This window comes from Rhea pennata, chromosome 2 (genome assembly GCF_028389875.1).
Source record: "Rhea pennata isolate bPtePen1 chromosome 2, bPtePen1.pri, whole genome shotgun sequence".
NCBI classification, from domain to species: Eukaryota; Metazoa; Chordata; class Aves; order Rheiformes; family Rheidae; genus Rhea; species Rhea pennata.
Genome location: NC_084664.1, coordinates 11,284,462 through 11,309,120, shown reverse-complemented (window position 1 = coordinate 11,309,120; position 24,659 = coordinate 11,284,462). Strand labels below are relative to the sequence as shown.

The 24,659-nt window shown below is 36.5% G+C and overlaps 1 protein-coding gene across 3 annotated transcripts in view; it reads left to right on the top strand.

Annotated features, from left to right (window-relative positions):
• ESYT2 (extended synaptotagmin 2) overlaps window positions 1–24,659 on the top strand; it is a 96,395-nt gene that overhangs the window by 68,457 nt on the left and 3,279 nt on the right. For 2 of the 3 annotated variants that reach the window (XM_062568845.1, XM_062568843.1), the window contains 10 exons: window positions 492–587; window positions 9,000–9,062; window positions 11,059–11,133; window positions 16,101–16,187; window positions 16,888–17,037; window positions 18,120–18,508; window positions 20,888–20,986; window positions 21,746–21,877; window positions 23,446–23,551; window positions 24,587–24,636. In XM_062568845.1, the coding sequence (XP_062424829.1) occupies window positions 492–587; window positions 9,000–9,062; window positions 11,059–11,133; window positions 16,101–16,187; window positions 16,888–17,037; window positions 18,120–18,508; window positions 20,888–20,986; window positions 21,746–21,877; window positions 23,446–23,551; window positions 24,587–24,636 (1,247 nt within the window). The remainder of the gene's footprint in view (window positions 1–491; window positions 588–8,999; window positions 9,063–11,058; window positions 11,134–16,100; window positions 16,188–16,887; window positions 17,038–18,119; window positions 18,509–20,887; window positions 20,987–21,745; window positions 21,878–23,445; window positions 23,552–24,586; window positions 24,637–24,659) is intronic. The other variant, XM_062568844.1, reaches the window with a different exon arrangement.

Here is a 24,659-nt window from a genome sequence, read left to right as displayed (position 1 = left end):
TTATATTTTATCCTAATATTACTTTTTTCTTTGTTAAAAAATACAAGTGACTTAATTCTCTAGCTGTCATAAATTCGGATAAACCTGTAATTTTTTTCTAATGTAACTTTCTTTACAACACATCAGATAATCATACCTGACAGAGTGCTTTTGTGGCATGAGATTTTAAAAGGCTACTTTTTCTTCTCTTAATGTTGTAGTTTGAGAATATCCACTGGCTTTTCATTAGATTGGGAGATAAACTTGACCGTGATATGTAATTTGTCCAATTAAAAAAAAAAAAAAAAAAAAGCCTAGGAGTTGGGTTGAAGTTCATTGAAAATCTATATTTGTTACTATATAGTCATTAAAAGTTATTGGGTTTAAGTGCATTTGTGAATGTTTGGGTTTGGGGAGATATTCTTAAAGTATTTTTCAGCGATGGGGCAGAAATGATGCCATGCTATTGTTTGATTTGCAGAAGGCAGCTCACAATATATTTTTTGGTTTAGGTGCTAACAAGCATTAGAGCTGATAAAGACCAAGCCAACGATGGGCTTTCTTCTGCATTGCTTATTCTGTATTTGGACTCGGCAAGAAACCTGCCCGTAAGTCATATTCTGGTAGATGCCCATTGTCATGGGTATCTCTTGCTTACTTCCAGCATGTCTTGCTTGATAATGTGCCACACTGCTTCACTAACACACATTATGCTGTTTTCTCTACTGTTCTCGTTTCAAAAACATGTAATGTAAGGTCCACATTTCTAGTAGTATGATATTACAGAGATATATCTAATAAACTGTTACTCTTTAATCTGTGTGAATTTTCTTTAAAGAATGCTCCTTTCCTGGACTTGAGAGGCTGCATGTTTTTATTATTCAATGTTTTCCATAAATAGTATGCGATCAACACGGGGAATTGAAAAGAACTAACAGGCAAAAAGGAAGGTTACTTCCTTGAGCTCAGGTAAACTTGCTTGCTTTGGTTTAGGATATCTGTGGTAGATCTGAAAGTGCTGAAGAAATGAAATGAAATTAATTTGTCCTGTTGATGTTACAGAGGCAGAATATTTGTATGTGATTTTTTTCAGGTTGTCTTTTGAAATATCATTTATTTTCATGTGCAAAACACACACACAAATAAAACATCCTGTTTCTGTTGTTCTGTGGATTATACTAGGAGAGTGTGAAATAGCTTGTTATGACAAGCAGAGATTATTTTGTAGTTTATTTCAAGTTAGTAAATTACTGTTCATGGTTGCAAAGAGTAGTAGGAATAAAGTAAAGCATACCACAAAAAAGAGATGTGAAACATAACACTGAGTTTTGCTATCTTTTCAGTATTATTTGATGAGAAATTCTGGAAGTGTTCACCGTCAGAGTAAAGTTTTCAAGCCTCAAGGGTTTTTTGGGGTGCATTTTGCAAATTTCTACAGTCAAATTCCAACTAAAATGTAGTCTCAAACAGAGGAGTAACAAATGAAAGCATAGCAGCCTAAGCAATTTCCATCACTGAGTAGTGATTTCATACAGTAAACACAGTGTGTTTGAAGCTGTGTAGAGCCAGATTTGCTAATGGTAGTAATAGCTGTTTTAGAAGCTAAAGACGTGTAGATCACTTGGATTCAAGTCCTGCATTATCTTTTTAACCTCACTATGTTGAACTGAAGGAGAAATCTGTAACTTAGCAGAAATGAGTAGAATTCAAGGATACTGCTGCAGTTCAGTTAACTGATGTACTTAGTATTAAATTCAGAATATTGCAATACAGAAGAATATCTATCTTTTGTGCTAACTTAAAAAGAACCCACGTTTGTTTTTCCTTTTTCACCTACGGGATTTTACTCAAACTGTTTTAATATTTTTGTTAAAATGCAGTAAAACCTGTTATGTAAATTGAGTAGTTCTCATCCACAATTTTCTATTTTTTGATATAACCTTGGTTTTCTGTGTTAGTCTAGCTTTCTCAGTAACTGGTTAGAGGCTTTACCTTAAATTTTTCTCTCTAGCAAATACTCAGTAACATGTCTACTTCCCTTAGAAAGATTAGGTTATAAATCTTGAGTTCTACCTTTTGGGACAGCATTTTCATTTCAGTGTCTTAGTGTGTAAATAATTATTACCTGTAATGGGTAGATCTCTAAACTTTAAGGCAACGGAGGCACAGAAAAGGGAATTTCCTTGCACAAAGCTGCCTAGTTAGCAAACCTGGAAATAGTCTCCCAAATTTGATTGTTCTGTCTGCTGTTGTGTCTACAGTGCAAAGTTGCCTTGGTGGAGTAAGGGTGGCTGTAGCTGGGCACCTCTGCCCCCTCTTGCTTTTTCTCCACAACCTCAAAAACGTGCTACAAATAACTTGGTATTTAACTACAAATCATTTTCTATCCAGAAATGTGCTTTAAGAAGTATGAAAAGTAGCACTGAACTCTTGAAAATTTAATTTTACAAGTTTACAATGATATATACAATACTATGTTAAATCTAAATAATCTAAAAATATGTATGGAAAGGCTTCAGAGTTAGATGGGGGAAATATTATAGAACTTTTCTTCAGTTCTCTCACATGAAGATTTCTATAGATTCTGTAAAGATACTAAAATAGAGCTGCTGGAAAAAGTGCAGCAAATCATAGTGAACACAGCTTCTGTATGTTCATTTGATTCTGATGTAGAAAAACATGTAAAAGATAAAATATGAAAGTGCAGTGGCTCCTCTTGCTGTGTTCATCTTCATTGACAGGGGTTGTGCTGTTAAAATTAATTGATGTTATTGCTTGTATTTGTGGGGAACAAAATGATAAAAGAATGAAGTCTTACTGTTAAGGTTATTAATATAACAGTCAGTGTAATCTTAAAGTCTTTTGTCCACAGCTTTAATGTTAATATTGAAATATTTTCTAGATGTGTAGCTACTTTACTACTTTTAAAATTCATTTCTTAAGTTGTTGATCACTAGTATATTTTAGGTCTCTGAGTCAGTCATATTTTCCTTTGGTTATAGTGCATAATCCCCATCACGGGCACTTCTTTTACACAGATGGATCATAGTTGTTTTGGAAACAATTGGGATGATTTATCTGAAATATATTTCAGCAAAATAGAATGGTATAGGAGAAGGCTTGTCCCTTTAAATTTATTTAGTAGTTTGAATTTATATGTTCCAGCTAAGAGTAAACCAGAAAAAAAACCTTCCTGTTCACAAGAGGTAGCTACATACCTACAAACTGCTAACATTTGAATAATTATGAAAAAATATAAAACAAAAATATCTACTTTGCTGTACTACAGAAAGCCTTTTAATAGATGAAACTGTAATGACAAATATTTACTTTTGTTATTTGCTGTTTTCTCTGGAATCATTTGATTGTTTTCCTTAATTTTCCTGTGTAGTAAAGCTGCTTATGCATTCATTCTGCCACAATCCCATCACTCTGCTTTCTCCTTCCATTTCCATCTTCCTAAGAGTATCTACGAGGGAAACTTTGGGTGTGGATACTTAAAAGAGAGGAGAGCATCTGGACTAGTCTTTTGTGAAAACACTACCTCACTCTATAGAGCACTATTTGTGAGTTCTCTGGTATTATTTGCATTGTATCTTTTATCTGCCAGAGTGTGAATTAGTGCTACTAAAGCCACTCGCTCTAGTGGAATGAGAGCATGCAATTTGTTTTCCTGCATGGTTTCAACAAGTGTGCATTGTTCTTGTGCTACTTTTATTGCATTTTGAAGGCTGTTTAAATTTCATTGATCATTGATCAGCATAACATTGGGTAAGTAATTAACTTTATGATTTAAAAACCCAAGATAAGTTTGTTGTAAAAGCTCTTTCACTTGAATTGCTGATTCACAGAAATAAAATACATTCTGTATCAGCATATTATGTGCTGCCAAATTGTTGACCTTTATTGTAAAGAAATGAAACTGTAATAAATATTATAACTGATATCCCCACAGTATTTTTAAAAGGAGAATGTTTATAAGAACTTACATCCTCTGCACACTGATTCAAGTACTGCTTAAAAAAATGTGTGTGGTTCTTAATACTCCCCAAACTATAAATTCCCTTGTAAATTCTATTTCACTCCATTATGTTCCTTGTTTTGCAAATTGCCAAGCTCCTTTTCTTTTTTCCAAATTAATTTATAATCAGGGAAATCCCAGTTCAGGGAAATGATCAATTAATATTTTTTTTGCTCAATTTTAACATTATAAGATGATAAAAAGCTAATGTGTCTCTAAACATCTTGCATTTAAATCTCTAAACGTGTACTTTTGTATTTTCAAAAAGAATGGGAGTCAGTTCAGAATCAGAACTCTTGCTAGAGAGAGCTGGGGATGCCCAGCTTGTGCAGAATAGTTGGTCGCTGGCTGGCTGATTTGGGTTCGTACCATACTCTGATATTTAAAAAAATAAAACAAAACCATCCTTTTTCCATGCTCCTTTCAGTTTTTTTTTTTGTGGAAGTTCTTCTTGAAGTATCAGCCAACTCCCGTGCAGTACTAAATGTTGTTTAAATTTAATGAATGTATATGCACTCCATAAGCATAGTTATCGAAAGTTAGAGAAAAGTTAGTTACAGTTTATAGATGACCTAAGGTTTCAAATTATGTATTGTACAGTTCAGTTATTCTCTTAATATTGAAACTGGTAGGCAATTGCTGTACCGTTTAATGATTTTTAAAAAAAATCTAGATGTATCTTAATAGTTTAAATGTTTGATAAAACTGTAGCACTGATGATGATGCTATCTTAGGATCATTGCATTAGGACATACCGTCTACATATAACACCCATTTAGATGCTGGACAAAATTTTCCAAATCCCCAAAGCATGAGTTAGAGTGGAAAATCAACAGTTTAAGATGACTGTGTCTGGATTTCCTTCAGTAGTATTGTTAACTGGCATGTTGTTGCATGAATGCTAGTATTGGCGCAAGCCAGGAACAAGGTTTATAACTGGATGCCAAGGGCCACAAGTGGACTGTAGTAGCCCAGAGTGAGTAACAGCTTCAGCAGTTGTAGAGCTTCACTTTGATCTCTGGGCATCTGCAAAACACTTTGCCAAAAAAACTTCCAATACCCAGCTGACATGTCTGGGTTGTTTGTGGGTGGGGAGAAGGGAAGAGGAGGGTTTAAAAAGGTGACTTCCTTTATATCTAATGAGAGAGGAAAAATGAGCATCTTAAGTGTTCTGAGTTGATTTCTAGATGCTTTTACTGACTGCTAGCAAAATAGACTTGTGACCTCTAGTTAATTTAAACTACAGATAAGGGAGATTTAGTGACAAAGTGTAAATAGTGCTCTTCTAAGATAGAACTTCCAGAAGTGTATACCACTAGTTTTATGATACCTTCTCATTAACTCATAATTTTTCTTTTGATTTGGAGTATATATAAAATACACATATTTTAAATCAGCTCTATCAAGTTAGTTTCTGCCTTCTGGTTGAAGGAGAGGTGAGGATGCATTCAAAGATGTAGAAACTTCTAAAACTCCATTTGAACCTCAAGCATGAGTTAGTGAGTCAAGATAAATAATAGAGTGATATTCCAAGTCATATGAAATCAGCACTTATGACAATTAACAAGCTGTTTTGATCTTATTTATGGGATTGTTATCAGGATTTCCTGCAAATGGTGTTGGCCACTAAAGGACACTAACCTGAAGTTTGATTTATTCTACTGTGTCAGTTACCAGCATAGTCCTTGGATATCTATCTCCTTTTCCTGTAACTGCAGAGAAGCTCGTAACTGTAGCAAGATGATTTTGTCACCGAAGGCAAACCTGTTAGCTTGCTTTTTATAGTGAATACTCCTGTTCCTTCTCCTAATCTCCTCCTGCCCAACCTTTCAACTGCCATCGTCATGGACCTGCAGCTCCTTCCCTTCAACCCTGAAGTCTGGCAAGGCTGAAGCGTATTTGCCACAGCTGATGTCCCTACTGGCCTATCCTTGCTATGATTCCGGAGGAATCGAGACACTTGCGATAGCCAAGAATTGTTGTTTGGCTGCCTTTATAGTTTATCAAATAAGTTTGTTCTTGACATCTGAAGTACATTGCAATGAATAATTTAGGGGGAAAAAGTATTGAATTTGCAGGTGAAAATGTGCAGGAAGGATGATCAGTAAATTGAGGGGCAGTTTAGAATTCCGAATGATCTCGAAGAATTTGAGGTGTGATCTGAGAAAAGTACTTTTCAATACAGGAGAGTTACTGCATCTACACAGGAATAAACCGTCCCATAAATACAGGAGGGTAATAGTTGTCTGATTGCCTTGCAAAAATAGATCTACAGTTGTACTGTGTCACACTACTTCAAAATGGCAAAAACCCATATAGAGTATAGGAAGAGGAATATAGGCAGTAAGATGCTTGGACTAATCCTTCTGTTTTACTTAGCTATTAGTGAGGTCCTGATTTTGACCATGTCAATTTAAGAAAATTAGAGACCAATTGAAGTGAATCTGGAGGACAAGCACTGATGAAAATCAGACAGCTAGAAAACATGACTACTAGGGAAAGAATAAACAAGGGTGATTTAGCCTAAGAAAGTAAAGATGGAGGTGGAAATGATGCAAGGTTGCTGCAAACAGAAGGTGACTTTTCATGTTTTATGGAGAAAAAGAAACAGTACCTAAATTCCAGCAAAGAATGTATTTATTGGACATTAAAAATCTTTCTAATGGTAAGAAGAGTTAAACATTAGGATTGCTATGTTTAAGAATATTGTGCAATCTTCATCTTGAAGGTCTCTTAAGTACAGTTTCTTTTAAGGATAACATGGATGATACTGCCTTCAAGCAAGGAGAGATACATTAGTAGTTTCTTGAGATACTTTACAACCTTATGAATTTTATGAATATCTTGCTACATTATAGTGAGATACTTATAGTGATACTGTATTACATTTTCTTTGGTTACAAGAAAAATGCCATCAGAGTAGAATTCTTCAAACAAAAATGTCTTGAGAAAAGGTATTGTAAATAAGTTGCACAGAGCTGTAAATCTCAGTGTGATATTCTTAGACTGTCATCAGTACATATTCATATGAATGAAGCTGGATGATGCTAACTGGCAACTGAAAATAGATTTAAAAACTTGCTATAGCAAGTTTTCTGTAGCTTTTGTTTTTATTTTCCTTTCTTTCTGAGATTCACAGGCCATATGGAGTCATTTTGAATGTTAAAGGCTCTGTTAGAAACTTCTGCATTTTAAATTAAATACAGTGAATTCCACTTGACCTGAAAAAGCTGTAGTGGAGAAAACAAATTATGACAAGATTCACTCAAAACAAGCTGATCTAGTTTATGATACTGAGTCAATAATGCCAGTTGAGAGATACATTTTTAAGTAGGTAGACTTAATCGTAAAACAATGCTAGAGTAGAAGAACCTTAACTATCATGAGTGATAGCTGTAAGATCAGTAATGTTGTGGAGTTCCCATTTCACAGGCAGAAAAGTTGCATCGGATGTTAACAGTAATGAGCTGTACCAACAGGGAACTTCAAAACAGCAAAAAGATGGTGGAAAATGTTTGCTTATTAGGAAGAACTGGGAATATATATGCTTCCTTACAAGGACTATTTTGATTGCAAAATCAAAACTTTCACATTAAACAAGTTATTCCATTAGGCTAATTGCCATATAGTCATTGTTTGTTTGGCAACTTGCATCTTAGCTGAGAATTAAAGATATTTCTTCAAATGGTGAGAAATTCCTGAGACTGGCCATGTTTTCAGTACAATAATTTTAGTCCTTCCCTAACATTTCTAGATAAATAGCTGTGGAAGATTTCTTAATATTATTTTAAACAAAATCTCAATTAAAAAACTAAACCAAGCAGTAATCCTATTTTCTCTCTATTTTTCTCCAATCAATTATATCATATTGTCTAATCCTTCTGAAGCAGAAGTTTCAAAGCCAAATGTCAGGAATCTTGCAGTACATATTGGCCAACATTAGGATGTGACATCCCAAAAGAAAATGTAAAAAGGTATTTCTGTAGAAAGAATAAATCTCTCTAAACTTAATTATTTGTGCATTTGAATTTCAGGAAGGCATTTCTTCTGATGTAACATTAGTAACACTGTTTTCTGTTAATAATCCAGGTCATCATACAGGTTTTTTTTGTTTTTTTTTTTTTTTTTTTGTTCCCACATACTACAGCTTTTAAAGCAGAATTCTCCCTTGAAGCAGAAAGCTCTGCTAAGAAAGAAAAGGGGAGTGGGGGAATGGGGGGAAAGAGCCAAGTCTATTTCGTTTATTTAAAAACATATATCCTGAAATCTCCTCGTTATGAGTTAAATATTGTCACAAATTTTGAGACATTTTTTATAGTTCACTTGTATCACTTCAAAACTCATGTATTGTTATTGAAGTAAAATTGAAAACTTTGAATAGTTAATGCAAAATAAGCATAGGTTTTGTACTGTTAAATCAGTTCAAATTCCTGTTGCTAGTATAGTTGGATATCTTTAGTTCAAATGAGTAAAGAATAAAGTATATAAATATATATATTCAGGTTAGATAGCATGCAAAGTATAATGATCTAAGGCTTACTTATACTTCTAGGAAAGTGATTTCCCCCATGAGAGAGCCGTCTCCCTACTTACTTGACTTATCAGGGAATCTTCTATGTTGGGAAAATATACTTTACCTTATTGAAAAAGATTAATTTAAAAGATGGTCTTTAAGACAGATAGCACTCAATAAATCCCATCTGATAAGAGATCTCAATGATCTCTTTATCATTGAAAACAGATTTGATAAGGAAAATACAGATGTATTGAAAATGAGTATTTTGATTTTTTTAAAGCAAAATACACATATTCAGAGAGGACAGGAAAAAAGCAAAGTCAGATTTTGGGGTATTTTGGTGTTCCTTCATTATTTTTTGTTTGAAAGTTCCCTTTTTTTTTTGCTTTCTCCTGTGTTGTCATGTCATAATTAACATAGTGAAATTGCCTCATTGCATGACTTATTAACCCTTCGTATGTTCATTCTCTCCTGACTTAAAAGCATAATCCATTAGAATTTAACCCTGATGGCTTGAAGAAGGCTGCTGTTCAGAAAGCCCTGAAGGTAAAACTAATATCGTTGTCCTTTTAAGGTCACAAACATAATTGGAAAATGCAAATATGCCTGAAACGGTTCTCTTGCAACAGCAGATGGAATTTCTGTTGCCAGATGTGTATTTAGTGCTATTTAGTATTTAGTTTTTACTTAACTTTTGGTATCAAGATGTGGTTAAGACATTAGTAAAATACTTTGGTCTCTGATAATTTGGATTCTAAATCAGTTGAGTGGAGTATAGGCTGCTTTAGAAGATCAAAAAAGATCCTTAGAACTAGTTTGAAGTAGTAGTTAGAGAACAAAGCTGACATGAAAGCTAAGACATCTTTTACAAATTGGATGATACTTTACTGCCCAACTCTGAATGACCAACTGCTAAACTAATTTAGTCATGTGTTTTGAAATAACCACTTTTTTAGTGATATTTCACATTGTTTATTTGAATACTGGGTAAATACAGCCCAGCCTTCTGGTAAGGAAGAGATCCAGTTGAAAGACAAATTTGGAGAGCATTAACCAAGTTTTCAGCTGGAGGAACTCGAACAATAAACAAGCGTTAATAGACTGAAGTAGCCTGTCAACAGCAAACGTGTCAGTGGCAAGAGTTAGAGGTGCATCATGTTTGTAAATAATATTACTTCTGTAGTATGAAATAAAAGAACTTATATACTATTAATACAAGCAAGAAGGTTTTGTGAACATCTTCAGTTTACATCATTTTATGAAGGAGAGAGCTTCAGGTATATAAAATAAACTTCACTTACCATTTTTAACACCATCAGTGGGAGTGTAATCTGACTTTGTGTTCCGTAAACACTTGTATTCCAGTGTCTTTGGTTAGAGCTAAATATTTTTTTTATTAAAAATCATAGAATAAATGCAGCTTTCATCCAAGAAAGGAGTGCTTCCTCACCATTTTTGTCTAAAGGGAAGTATGGTTATAAACACAGAGTATCACATAAAAATCAAATAGTATTAGTGGAAGTTTAATGTCCAGAACATGAGTTCAGATCCAGAAATATTTATAAGTAGTTCATTCTTAAGTAAAAAAGTTATTTGAATCACTTTGTTGTAATTGTGACCTTACATGCATTGAGTAGTTTTCAACTAACTTTGTTTACAATGTCTGATCTTTATAATTTCTTACTGGGTAGAATTCAAAGTAAATTATTAACCATGTATACTGTACTTTCTAGGCCTTTTCAATTGCATTAACACCTGCTTGAGATGATTAACTTTCATGTCTAACTTTTCATAAGTTTTTGTTAGGTTAATTTAAAATGTGTGAAAGAAATATGTAGTTGGGAATGTTCCTTTGTGTATATAATTTGATTCTAAATTGATGCTTATTTTCACAGTTTGATGTAGTGCTATACAGCTGGTGAGCAAGGCTCAGATATGGCAGATGGTTGATTCTCTAATAAAGAGTATTTGGTAAACTGTAATATACATCAGGTACATTATAGTGCATCTTCTTTCTCCCCAAGCTGAAAAGGGGGGAATGTCAATATTTAGATATTGCACACAGTTTAATAGTAATACTGCTCTGTAAATAAAGTAAGCTTCCTCAGTTTGTGCTTTTTCCATATCTCCCATCTGCATGCAATATTCATTTTGCAGTTTTAATTATGTTCCATTGGCTTTGGGGATTGGGGGATTGTATTGCTCATTTAAAAGTTGAGAAGATGCGCTTTATGATAAGCTCTCATTAGAGACATTAAAAAAAAAAAAAAAAAAACTTAGGGTAGTTGGATGTGTTGTTCATGGTAGTGTATTAACCAGCAGAGAAGTTTCTAGCCATATAAATGTCTGCCATGGAAACTGTAGAGTGAAATACTAAGCATAATAAATATGCATAGAGGAGAATGCATTTGTTTTTTATTAAGATGAAAACATTTAAGTTTCAGGGGAAGGGACAGGTTTTATTTGTAGGAGTTGAATTTAACTGGAGGTGACTGCAACAGTTTATTCTGAAGACAAAGTTTTTTTGCTTTTTCTTTATCAGTCAGGAAAGAAAATAAACAGCAATCCCAACCCTCTTGTTTTGCTGTCAGTTGGACACAAGGCACAGGAAAGTAAGGTAAGCACTTGCTCTCGATACTTGTCTGTATCTACAGATGCTTGGTTCTGTGTGCTTAGCCATTGAGAGCATCCATTGCACTAAAAGTTATAACTGTAACAAATTGCCAACAGGAAGCCAAGTATTGAATGGGCACTTAACTCAATTTAAGTTTCTGAGAATCTAGATTTTGATCAGTTGAACTGCACCAGTCTCTAGAGACTATATTTTTAACTATTTGCACGTGTCCTAGCACAGTAGGTTCCTCATCTGCAACTGGAATTGCTACAACAGTGGTCTTATAAATAAAAGCGTGGGCAAACAGCAGGCTTTGAAATGCTAATCAGGTTTTGAAAATGCATAGAATCATGGAGTTACAGAAATGTCCAGGTTGGAAGGGACCTCTGAACATCACTTTGTTCAACTTTGTTTAAAGCAGAGCCATAGATCAGCCAGGACACTATAGTCAAGTCTTGAGTATCTCCAGTGAAGGAGATTTCACAACTTCTGCAGGAAACCCAATGTCTGGTGGTTCTAATGGTACAGAACCTTTTTCTTATATCCAGAGAAATTTCCCCTCAAGCCAACTTGATGTCTATTGTCTCTTGACCTGTCACCATGTAGTTGAGAAGAGAGTACCTCCAGCTTTACTATAACTATTTTTTAGGTATTGGAATACTATGATTAGATAACCCTGAACCTTTGTTTCTCTAGGCTGAAAAAAAAAAACAATTCCTTCAATCTTTTTTCATGTATGGTTCCACTCATCTCAGTGATCTTCTATTTGTTGCTTCCCCCATTTTTGTTTGTTTCATGAATGAGGGATGCAGGAGAACTAAAAGTGGGCACAGTATTCCAGATGTGGCCTTAACAAGTGCTGAGTAGAGTTATCACATCTTTTGATTTGTTAATTGTTGTTGCAGCCCAGGACACGGCTTGCCTTCACTGCTGCAAGGGTGCACTACCAACTTATGTTTAGCTTGCTCTCTGCTGGGATTCCTGTTGACCCAATCTTCTAACTTCATAAGGTCTCACTATATGATGACTTTTCTTTCTGATCTATCTATCTCTCCCAGTTTGGTGTCATCCACCAACTTGGTGAAGGTGCATTCAATCCCATCATTCATATCATTTATAAAGGCATTAAATAGTATAGGACCCAGTTATCAACCAGTCCAACTTTGAGCCTTTAACCACCACCCTTTGAACTTAGCAGTTTAGTCAGATTTCCATTCATCTTGTGGTTCATCTGTTCAATTTGTGTCTTACCAGCTTGTCAACATGGATGTTCATAGAATCACAGAATGTTTGAGGTTGGAAGGGACCTTTACAGATCATCTAGTCCAAACCCACTGCTCAAGCAGGGTCACCTAGAGCACATTGCACAGGCTTCCATCCAGACAGGTTTTGAATCCCTCTGGAGAAGGGGACTACACAACCTCTTTGGGCAACCTGTTCCAGTGCTCTGTCACTCTCACAGGAAAGAATTTCTTCCTTATATTCAGGCGGAACTTCCTGTGTTTCAGTTTGTGCCTGTTGCCTCTTGTCCTGTCACTTGGCACCACTGGAGTCCAGCCCCATCCTTTTGACACCCTCCTGTAAGGTATTTGTAGACATTGCTAAGATCCACTCTGTCTTCTCTTCTCCAGGCTAACCAGGCTCAGCTCTCGCAGCTGTTCCTCAGAGGGCAGGTGCTCCAGTCCTCTAATCATCTCTTAAGCCCTATGCTGGACTCTCTCCAGTAGCTCTGTGTCTCTCTTGTACTGGGGAGCCCAGAATTGGGCACTGTACTCCAGATGTGGCGTCACCAGGGCTCAGTAGAGGGGGAGAATCACCTCCGCCGACCTGCTGGCAGCACTCTTCCTAATGCATCCCAGGATACATTGGCCTTCTTGGCTACGAGGGCACGTTGCTGGCTCGTAGCCAACTTGTCCACCAGGACTCCCAGGTCCTTCTACACATAGCTGCTTTCCAGCAAGTCAGCCCCCAGCCTGTACTGGTGCATGGTGTAATTCCTCTCCAGGTGCAGGGCTCAACACTTCCCTTTTCTGAACTTCATGAGATTCCTCTCCTCCCATTTCTCCAGCCTGTCCAGGCCCCTCTGAATGGCAGCATAGTCCTCCAGACTCTCAGCCAGTTTTGTAGCATCAGCAGACTTGCTGAGGAGGCACTCTGTCCCTTCATCCAGATCACGGAGGACTAAACTGAACAAGACTGGACCCAGTACTGGGGTCCTGGTGGACACCAGTGGCCTCCAGCTAGAGTCTGCACCGCTGATCACAGCCCTCTGAGCTCTGTCTTTCAGCCTGTTCTCAATCCACCTCACTGTCCATTCATCTAGCCTGCGCTTCCTGAGCTTGCCTATGAGGATGTTAGTGGAGACCATGTTAAAAGCCTTGCTGAAGTCAAGGTAGACAACGTCCACTGCTCTCCCCTCATCTACCCAGCCAGTTATTCCATCGTAGAAGGTTCCCAAGTTGGTTAAGCAGGATTTGCCCATGGTGAATTTGTGCTGACTACTCCTGATCACCTTCTTTTCTTCCGTATGCTTATAGATGACATTCGGGATGAGCTGTTCCATCACCTTTCCAGGGATGGAGGTGAGGCTGACTGGCCTGTAGTTTACTGGGTCCTCCTCCTTGCCCTTCTTGATGGCAAGACTCGAGTGACATTCTGTGTTCCAGTCCTCAGGTACCTCTCCAGTTCTCCATCACCTTTGAAAGGTGATGGAGAGCAGCCTACCAATAACATCTGCCAGCTCCCTCAGCACTCATGGGTGTATCCCATCAGGCTGATGGATTTGTGGGTGTCAGGTTTGCCTAAATGATCTCTCACCTGATCCTCCTCAACTAAGGGAAGGTTTTCCTTTCCTCCAGGCTTTTTCTTGTCTCCAGGCTCTGGGGTTCTGGAGGGCTGGCCTTAACAGTTAAGGCTGAAGAAAAGAAGGCTTTCAGTGACTACCTTCTCTGTATCCTTTGTCACCAGGGAACCCACCCAATTCAGCAGCGGGCCCACATTCTCCCTAATGTTTCTTTTGCTGCTGGTGTATTTGAAAAAGCCCTTGCTGTCCTTGACATCAGTTTTCCTTACACCCACTGAGCAATTTGTTTCATTATAGAAGGCAATCCAGTCAATAAAGCCCTTGGTAAATGCACCTTCCCCATCACCTTCTTTTCGTTCATGTGCCTGGAAATAGCTTTCATGAGGATCTACTCCATAATTCTTCCATGGACTGAAGTGGGATTGACTAGTCTGTAGTTTTCTGGATCTTTCTTTTTGACCTTTTTGTACATGGTGTAACGTTTGCCCTTTACCAGTCATCTGAGGCTGCCTCTGATCTCTATGACCTTGCAAAGCTACTGTCTATTATTTTTGAGGTGATGTCAGCTAACCCTTTTAGCACCTTTGGATGCATCCTGTCAGATCCAATAGACTATGTCCAATTTGTACAGACAGACTCAACCTTCCTCAACTGTTAATAGAGATACACAGACTTGGGACAGAAACTTAGGGGCTGACCTTGTCCCTAAAGACCTGAAATGAAGATAGTATTGAGAACTTCAGCCTTTACTGTGTTGTTTTTAACTAACTTGCCAGCTGCATTCAACAGTAGACCTACATCTTTCTTGTATTTCTGCTTGCTACTAATTCCTAGAGAAGCCTTCCTTGTTATACTTGACTTCTGCTGTCAGTTTTAGCTCCAGCAGAACTTTTGTCTTCCTAACTCTATCTCTGCATGCCTTAGTACTTCTTTCTTCCTTTTGGGGAGTCTGTCCCCTTTTTCTGTGCCTCATATGCTGCTTATTTTTGCTTTTGAGTTCTCAGGAGCTCACTTGATTTCTTGTTATATTTGCTGATCTTCCTGCTGTAGCGGTATATACCAGTTTTGTGCTTTCAGAAGGCCATCCTTGAAAATTTCTTGGTGCTCCTGAGCTGCTTTTCTCTCCAGGGCTCTCCTGGGATCCCTTCTAACAGCTCCTAGAGCAAGTTGAGATCTGCTTTTTCAAACTCCAAGGTTTTTATTCTGCTATTTGTTTTCTTGATTACTCCTTAAGATCTTAAATTCTGTGATCTTATGGTCATTGTAGCCAAGCCATTCATAGCCATATGTGCAAACCAGTCATCTTGTTTGTAAGCAGTAGGTGCAGAAGAGCACTACTCCTAGCCAGCACATTCAGTGATTGTGTTAGGAAGTTGTTTTTGAACTCCTGCGTTGCTTGTGAATCACTGTGCTGCTTTCCCAGCAAACATCAGACTAGCTGAAGTCCTCTGGGAGAACCAAAGTCTGCAGACCTGAGTCAACTTGGAGTTGTCTGAAGAAGGCCTCATCCATTCAGGCATTCAGCATATCTGTCAGCTTCCTCATAGTTAACCTCCATGCATTCAGTCTGCTCTTCAAAATAAAACAGCAACAGTGATATGATACCTAGGTAGGCAGAGGTATTGCAGTATGTGTGTTTTTGTTTTTAAAGTAGAAGCATCAGTGAGCCAAAAAGAAAGGACTCCTCCCCCCCCCCCCCCCCCCCCCAGGAATTTGCATGATTATTTTGAACCAGTTGCTGAAAGTAGTGAGATTTGGCAGTGAAGCCCTCCACATGATTACTTGAAGATCAGGAGGGAAAATACTGTTTCTAGGAGTTGCATTGAGTTAGTTCAGGCCTAATAGGGAGGTATAACAAAAGACATAATATAGTGGTCAGAAGACCTCACAGTTGTTCAGACTCATGTAAAGTGAAAGTTCCTTAGCAGGAGTTTTACTTTACGTAAAGAAACGTGCTCGTATACATACATTGTATTACATGTACTCTGTAGAAGTTTACATGTGTTAATATATATGCCTTGGGTAGATCCTACTTGGCTTTTGTTTAAATGTCAGGTTTCAGATGTAAACTTTTCAAAGCCAAAATGTAAAATCTAACACCAACTTCATTAGACAAAAATGCTTTATAATTTGTATGCTTTCTCTTTTTCCTGCTCCCTAACTTTAGATTCGATACAAGACCAATGAACCAGTGTGGGAGGAAAACTTTACTTTCTTTGTACACAATCCCAAGAGACAGGACCTTGAAGTTGAGGTTTGTCTCATTCTTCTTGGATAACTTTGCTTAAGGTGTTTCAGTAGTAATATTCATATGTTGCAGGCTATACTGGATATATGTGGATATGTTTTGAACACTATTAAAAACTACACTAAAACCTTTTTAAGACCAAGCTAAGAATGTTTATTTGCATTTACTATTACTGCTGTTATTGCTATTAAAGGAAAAAGACAGTAGCCAAACTCTTGACAGAATAACATACAATTTGACAAGTGTCTAAATAGAAAAAAAAAAAAAAAAGCTGATACCTATTTTGAAACTTAAGTCTGCTCAATTGCTACCAGAAATGCAGTTATGTATAGCTGATTTTTTTTGTCTTCTTATCCTAAAGAGATCTTTGCTTTGTACAAATATTTTATCCTTTTATGCTGCTGATGTGTCATTTAGGCAGCTTAAACTGGAGTAAATGGGAACTGTTTTGCCTGTTGCTCCCCTAACAGTTGTGGGAATTCATTTTCACACATTTACAAATTATATATTATTTCCTTTGACCATTGGTCACTTGAATATAGATGTTTTCTATCTTGCTGTTGAAGGAAGGGATGAAGAGAAATTTGAGTTAAGAACAAACTCTGTGGTTTTGGGTTTGTTTTTAAATAAAACTATATATTTTTTCGTTTTCTAAATTCATATAAAGCAGATGATACGATGTTACTTAGCTTCTGTGTTCCTTCAGGTCAGGGATGAACAGCACCAGTGCTCTTTGGGGAACTTCAAACTGCCTCTAAGCCAGTTGCTGGAGAGTGAAGATTTAACTATGCATCAGCGATTCCACCTGAGCAACTCTGGTCCAAACAGCACTATAAACATGAAGATTGCACTCAGGGTACTCTAAAGCTTATTCTGTTGTAAATGTCTGAAAGCATATTCAAGATTACTCTAACTTCTGGTCTTATAACTTTATGAAGAAGTCATTACATTTCCTTTGGTGTTTGCATTGCCTAGTGTCCTCTAGCTGTGGTAGTACTATAAAGATATCCTCTAATGTAAGTCTAGTCTATTTGGAAAACACAGAAAACTTTCAGAACAAAACCACAATCGGATGCATTAATTTATGCTGAGGTGAATACTAGATTCTCCATGTTTGTAGGTACGTTGAATTGGCATCTGAATTTCTGCAAGTCTCCTAAGACTCAGTGGGCTACACATTAGTGAAATCACCTCTATTTTATAGAAATGGAGTTGAGTCATAATAGTCTAGAAAGAATAAAGTTTGTAGCGAAAGGAAGTATCTCTTTATAATACCAGAAGAATTCAGACCAGCTTTGAGGCACACCAGAGACCTGAAGGAAGAGCCTGTGTGCCTGACTGTTAAGTTTCTGTTTTTCCCAAGCTATATTATTTGATTTAATAAGGTAGTACATCTCTCTGCAAACACTGTCAAACTTCTCTTTATACGTTTGTGTTTTTTAAAAGCACTTGTAATTTAGTTTTAACATATAAAACTAATTATACTCTCTAATCATTAATACATGAAAGTAACCTATGAAAGAATTTAAGGGCAATAAGTGAAAAAAAATTCTGATGTAGGATTAGATTTCAAAAGATGAGAAGAAAACATTCTAGAGAAGTTTCTTCAGATGACTAAAACTGCAAAGCAGATGCAGTTGCACCAGAAGTGGATTGACTGCAGGAAGGAATAATGAGATAAAAATACTAAATGGATAGAGAATTTCACATTCTAATATAGTTACTACAGTTGCTACAAAGAGTATAAGTAACTGTGTTTTGCTGTGTGAAATGTTTCATATTGTAGAGTGAATGAACATAAGTGAATGTTTTTGGTCCTGCTTTCTTATCTAAATTTAGCAATTTGTCACCAATACTCTAGCAGAAACAAATTGTTTTTTGATTGTTTTTTCCTTTATTAGAGGATGGCAATATCATATGTATTTTTACTGTATCTAGGTACTTTCTCTTGAAAAGCAAACAAGATCTCCAGATCATCAACACTCAGCCCAAGTGAAAAGGCCATCTCTTTCCAAAGATGCAAGGAAATCTTCTTTTAAGCCTCAGGTTCCTGTCTCACCACCAGCTGATTCAAACAAACCTGTCCCAGCTTCCCCAGTGACTGACAGCGATAAGAAGACTGACATGGTTGAAAAAAGTCAGCCTCCCAATGCCAGTCCTCAGTGGCCAACAGATCTCAGCCGAAGTTCCTCCAGTCTTCATGCCTCTAACTTCACTTATTCACCTAGCCACCTCTCAGTCAAAGAACCAACTCCCAGCATAGCCTCAGACATATCCCTGCCTATTGCCACACAGGAGCTTCGGCAGAGACTGCGACAACTTGAAAAGTACAGTACTGCTTGTTTTTGCAATACATCTAAGTTGTTTTATAAAAGCATGGTCAGTGCAACTGCGAAAACAGAATCTGCTCAGTTTGAATTTCAGTTGTATTTTTTTTCCCTACTTCCAGCACTGCAGTTTATAAGCTTGGCATTTGAAAACTTTTTTTTTTTTTTAAGCTTTCTGGTTCCTCAGGAAGAAAGGTTCCATAATTAAAAGTTAGCTTACCATTGTGATAATGTGCAAGATAAAGTCCATCTTGTTCTCATAGCTATGTTGTTGTGTAGGGCTGAAAAAGAGTGGAATAGGGGGAACATAATGTTTCAACATCAGTCACTTTCATGCCAGTAAGCAATTGCCTGTTTCACCACTGAATCCTATTAGCATTAATATAAATTAAGCCAACTAAGCTGGATGTAGCTAGTCTTTATAAATTACTTGGAGGGACTGTTGACAATAAAGAATATTTAATGAATGGTCAATTATTATTGAATTAATGAGGATTGCTCCAAACCATTCCTGTTGTAATTATGATTTCTTAAATTCTCTCCAATTTTTTACTTGCCTCTGAGGGCAGCTATATTTACCATTAAAGATCGCTGAGAGCAACCATTCTGCTTTCAATAGGAGCATGCAAACCGTTACCTCTCTATTCTTCTTGGTAACCTTTCTGTGAATCTAAGTTTTTAAAAAAAAAAAAAAAAAAAAAAAAAGAGGGGGAGGGGGTGTCATTCAAAAGTAAGGAATTGAACTGAATTCTTATTTTTCTTGGCAGATTTCTTAGAATCATAGAGTAATTCAGTTTGGAAGGCACTTAAGGTCAGTTAACTCTCTGCTCAGAGCAAATCTTAATTCCAAATTAGATCAAGTTTCTTGGGCCTTGTCCAGACAAGTTCTGGTATCTCCAACAACAGAAATTCCAGAAACTTTTGGGGTAGTTCCAGTGCTGAGCCACTGCACTATGAAGACATTTTTCCATATGTCTGATTGGAATTTTTTCTTGCTGCAGCTTGACTGTTGTCTCTTGCTCTTCTACCATGTACTTCTGAGAAGGGTCTGACTCTATACCCTCCTTTTTAAGTAGTGAAAGATTGCAATTGGATCTGTTAGCCTTCTCTTCCTCAATCTAAACAAACCCATCTCCCTCAGCATCTGCTTATACATTATGTGCTCCAGTACCCTGTTTATCTTGATGGTCCTCTGCTGTCTTTCCTTCAGTTTGTCAGTCACTTTTCTAGCCCAAGACAGATTCAGACTTGGCTAATTATGATAAACTATAAAATATCACTGCTTATTTAATACAAAAATTCTGTACTATATTGTTTGATAACACTAGTAAAGCTATGACTAAGGAAGTCCATTGTTGCAAGCCCTATGTTTTTAGGTGCTTTTTTCCCCCCTGTTTTAGTAAGGAAATACTGAACTGAAATTTTTCATTCTTGTGTTCAAAGTAAATGATTTGGGAATTTTAATATAAAATTCCACAGGAACTATCCCTTTAAGCTAAGAACTTTTTGAGGTGGCTCCAATGTCAAGCATGCTATGTTTAGTCCTGTGAGAGAGAAACAGTATTGACACTGCCCTGCCCAATGTATAAAAAATAAACTCTGCATTTTATAAAGATGGAGGAACTCTGCACAGATTGGCCATTCTTTAAAACAAAAGTTCTTCATAAAAACATTGCTTTCTTAGGTAAGCATGACTTATGTTTGTAAAAGTCAATCCATTCTAACCTTGTTCTCAATGCTACATCAACTACAGAAAAGTGAAATAGCTGTGTGAGTACTATTTTTCAGCTTTTAAGATCATAAGTGGGTTTAAGTATGATTACTTTAAGCCAGGAATATCTGTATTTCTAGTTGTAAGTTTGAGATGGAATGTTAGTCTTGTGAAAACTTTGTTTAGATGAGTTATATCTTACATCAGTGTTGTCAGAGAATTTAGAAAAGAATGAGCTGGTCTTCTAACTAGTTTCTGGCCATTGCTGAGAATGGCCTATCACTCTCTTTCATTGTGGTTTGCACCATTCATTGTTTTCCAGTTTGATTGGTACTGCTCTAATCTTCTCCTTAAGACAAGACAGTTCTTTTCTGATAATGGTTTTCAAAGTAGAGAAGAAGAGCTGATCTCCAAAACTGACAAGAACCCCAGCTCATTCTTTTGAGGATGGAGTTGTTAGACAAGAACCTAAAGTACCAGAAACTGATGAAGGTATGCTAATGTGCTCACTTGCCTGTGCTGTCTTTCTCTCACACTGGTCTAGTGGAAATTTAAATGGATAATATATGATATCTGGAAACACTACCAAGCTTATATTTTGGATACCTCTTACTGCAGACATGATTTTTAAAAAAACTATGCATGATGTTCTGCTTTTTTCCCCACAGTGGAACAACTCTGGGACAGTCTCCATTAGGACAGATTCAGCTAACAATTCGTCATAGCTCACAAAGAAACAAACTGATCGTGGTAGTGCATTCCTGCAGGTAAGCGTAAGATACCATATTCTACTTTTGTGCATATTTCTTTGTAAACTTCATAATATCTTGACTTATCCTCTTAAATTGATTGGTTGTCTGGATGGTCCTTGTTATTTTTAAAATGATGTATTGATTGTAATTTCGTGTAAATACCAAATCATTTAAAGCTATCCTCAGAATTAGTAAAACCCTTGTTGAAGATTTTGTTGTGATTTCTTATTTGCCTATTGTGTCTCTATCAGATTCTAGATAAAAATGACATTTAGATTTTTATTAGCAGTATCTGAAAGTTACATTGAAGGGATTTAATTTTTTATAGAATGTAAGAAATGTGAATTTTGGAAAGCCATATGTCTAAACTATGAATTGGAATTTAAGAAATAAATTGCTTATTCAGCTCTGTAGTCTGCTTACCATTTTCTGATATTTTTAAAGTCACTGCTCAGCATTTTATTTTTCTTTTCCATTGCCTTTTCCGTTATATTGTAAACAATATGCATGTACTTTGTGCAAGGTTTCTCACAAGAGATTCATATGAGGGTCATGAAATGAATATGCAAATAGTTTTTGAACAAGTGTTAAATTTCAAGGGATTTTTCTTATCATGCTTGCTACTTAATGCATGGGAATTATTCAAGGTATAAAAATGGTGATAAAATGAACATTATTTAGGTATAGTGTACTAAATTCAGTAATAGTTGATAGACACTTACGCTTAACAATGTCTCATTTTTGTAAGTGTTCTTCCTTGTTCATTGGTCACAGAAATCTAATAGCCTTTTCAGAAGAAGGATCTGATCCTTATGTTCGAATGTATTTACTGCCTGACAAGAGAAGATCAGGAAGAAGAAAAACACATGTATCAAAGAAGACATTAAACCCAGTGTTCGATCAAATGTAGGTTCTAAGCTGTTTTATATCATGTAACTACAAAGCTGCCAAACTAAGATTGCTGAGCTTAATCGAGTGTGTGAACTGTTGAAATTCCTACTAGTCGGTGTCAGATTATATGCTCACACCTCTTTTTCTTTTATAATCTTCCTGTCATCCTATCTCCTGTTCTCACTATAGTCTTTTGTATTCAGCCATTTCTGTCATCTTTTCTGCCTTATCCCATGTCAGTTACTTCCTCTTTATGTTGTAAACTAAGAAGCACTGAGCACTTCTTGATAGGTGGTTGACCAGTTAGAACCCAAGTACCTTCCAGCTGGCCAGTGCTGTTGGCCTTTCTACCGAGAAAGCATGTGGATTCTGGCTGATGGATTCGTGCCGCCTCAGGAGCCTACTGGCCATCAACTGTCTATGCATGATCAAATTGTTTGGTCAGTCTGCTTGGTGGCACTTCTTAACATCCAGCAAGTCTGGAAATTCTCCTGTGTGTTATATCCTGGCCTGTAGGTTTTAAGTTGTGCAAGCTTTTACAAACGTCTGTTGCATACAACTCTCTTATCTGCTCTATTTTTTGATAATCATTTCTCTATCACACATGCTCCTATCCCCCATCAATTTTCAATAAAGAAGGACTTTCTCTGCAGACAGAAAGTTAATTTGCGGAAAGCAATACTTGATAAAGACCTATATGCCTTACCACTATGCTACTTAAACCTATGATTAGTCTGTTCCAATGTTCCCATTGTTGCTATTATGAACTGTACTATTGTGAGCTGCAGATTTGTTTTATCAGATGGTCTTGTATGAAGTGAAAGTTTGTAGAAATATCTCAATCTCCATGTTTCTCTCTTATTCTGGCCTCACTGATGTCAACATAACTTCAATCTATTCTGTGCCTGGGAAATCTGAAAATGATTAGTTTAGAGGCTGTGATAAATTCAGCCTCTAAAGTACAGTGTTCTCCTTATCTCAGATTTGTTTTGCTGTGTCTTTCGAAGTAAAATTTATTGCAAAGCAGTAACATTGGGTAAGAATTGCAGTGACAAATAGAGGGTAGATTGTGGTACAGTCTTGTTCTCACTTCTCAGAGTCCCAGATCTAGCAAACAAAATGCATTCTTCCTTAAAAGTGGATAGGTTTCCTTGGTGTTGCAAGAAAGCTTTTTCTGCACTTTTATATACTAGGAAAGAAAAGGATCTCTGGTCCTAGAAGAGTGATGATCAGTAAATTTGTATGTAGAAGATGACTAACTATTCTTTCCCATCTGCAGAATAGTGTATTGAGCTGTTAGGATAGTAATATTCCTCCTTTTCCATAGAATTAGTGCTTATCTCTTTTTAACTCATGGCTTCTACCATAGATAACAGATGCATCAAACATTTGATGTGGATACTAAGCATCACATTGAAGAATAATTCTAGGAGGTTGGGATTTTCTCCCTTTATATTAAACCTAATATTTTTGATTTGTGAAGGGGAATAATTTGCTTTTGTTTTGAATTGCTGTTTAGCTGTAGGAATTGAACTTGTACTTTTGGTACAAAATTCTCTCTAAAACATCATTTCTGGTGTCAGATTTGATTTCAGTGTTTCCCTACCTGAAGTACAGAGAAGAACTCTAGATGTAGCAGTGAAGAACAGTGGTGGTTTCCTGTCAAAAGACAAAGGGCTGCTTGGCAAAGTAAGTAGAAAACAAGCAAAATCCTATCATACAGTAGCATAGTATTATATGAAGACCAAAATGCTCATTTGTTATGAGCTTGCTGGTGTTGACTTAAGTGCTTGATTTCAGGTAGAAAGCTTTAAAATTATAGATGGCTTAGATGTCAAGCTTCAGTTAGGAACAAATTACAAAGGGTGAGAGAAAAGATACCAAATGATGAGATGGTAGTATGTTCTAGAGATGTGTATGTTTTGATGCTGGCAGTAATAGAAGAGACCTGCATGTCTGATTTATTAATCATACAAATGAAGAAAATATCAGAGAGTAGAAAATAGTAACTCAGAAAATGGTCTCACAAAATTCAAGTCTTGAAAATGGTTGATTCAGCTTTCGCAGGAACAATGAGAGTAAAGCATTTCCTTTATATAAAACTGAAAGGAAAGAGCACATAGAAAAGCACACAGAACAAATTCAGATTTATTGATTAAAAGAACGGTTTGTCAAATCCCTGAAAAAATTCCTGCTAGAGACTTTCCTAAAGCCAAAGCAAGCTATTGTGTTCATGGCTTTACTGTTTTGTAGACGCTCATTAAATCACTGTTTCCTGCACAAATGATTTGGAGCATGGAAAAGGGAATATTTACACCACATTCAAACTCTCTAAAGAGGATGGGATATTTCAGAATTTTGGACAGTTTATGGAATGGTGTTCTTCAAGTTGCATTTTTACAAGGAAAGTTGTTAGTGTAAGTGCATCAGCTGATTTACGATTGCTTGGCTATGCCCTGTAGAGAAGTTAGGCCTGTGAGGTGATCTGGAACTAAATCCCTTAAGCACTTAAGGGTGTAGATTTTTTAGGTCAAAAACAGCAACTTGAAACTGTGCTAGAAACCTAAATTTGGAGATACCTATGACAGCAAGGACTTAAAATGTTCTTTATTAATGGCATTACTTATACAGTAGTTTACAGATTTGTCAAATTTGATCTTTAAAAAATATACTTGGAATGTAAGGCCCACATAATGCACTGATTACTAATGTAATTTTCCATAGTTATTGATACCTTTGGCATCTGAAGAACTTGCTAAAGGCTGGACCCAGTGGTAAGTATAATAATATTTTTCTT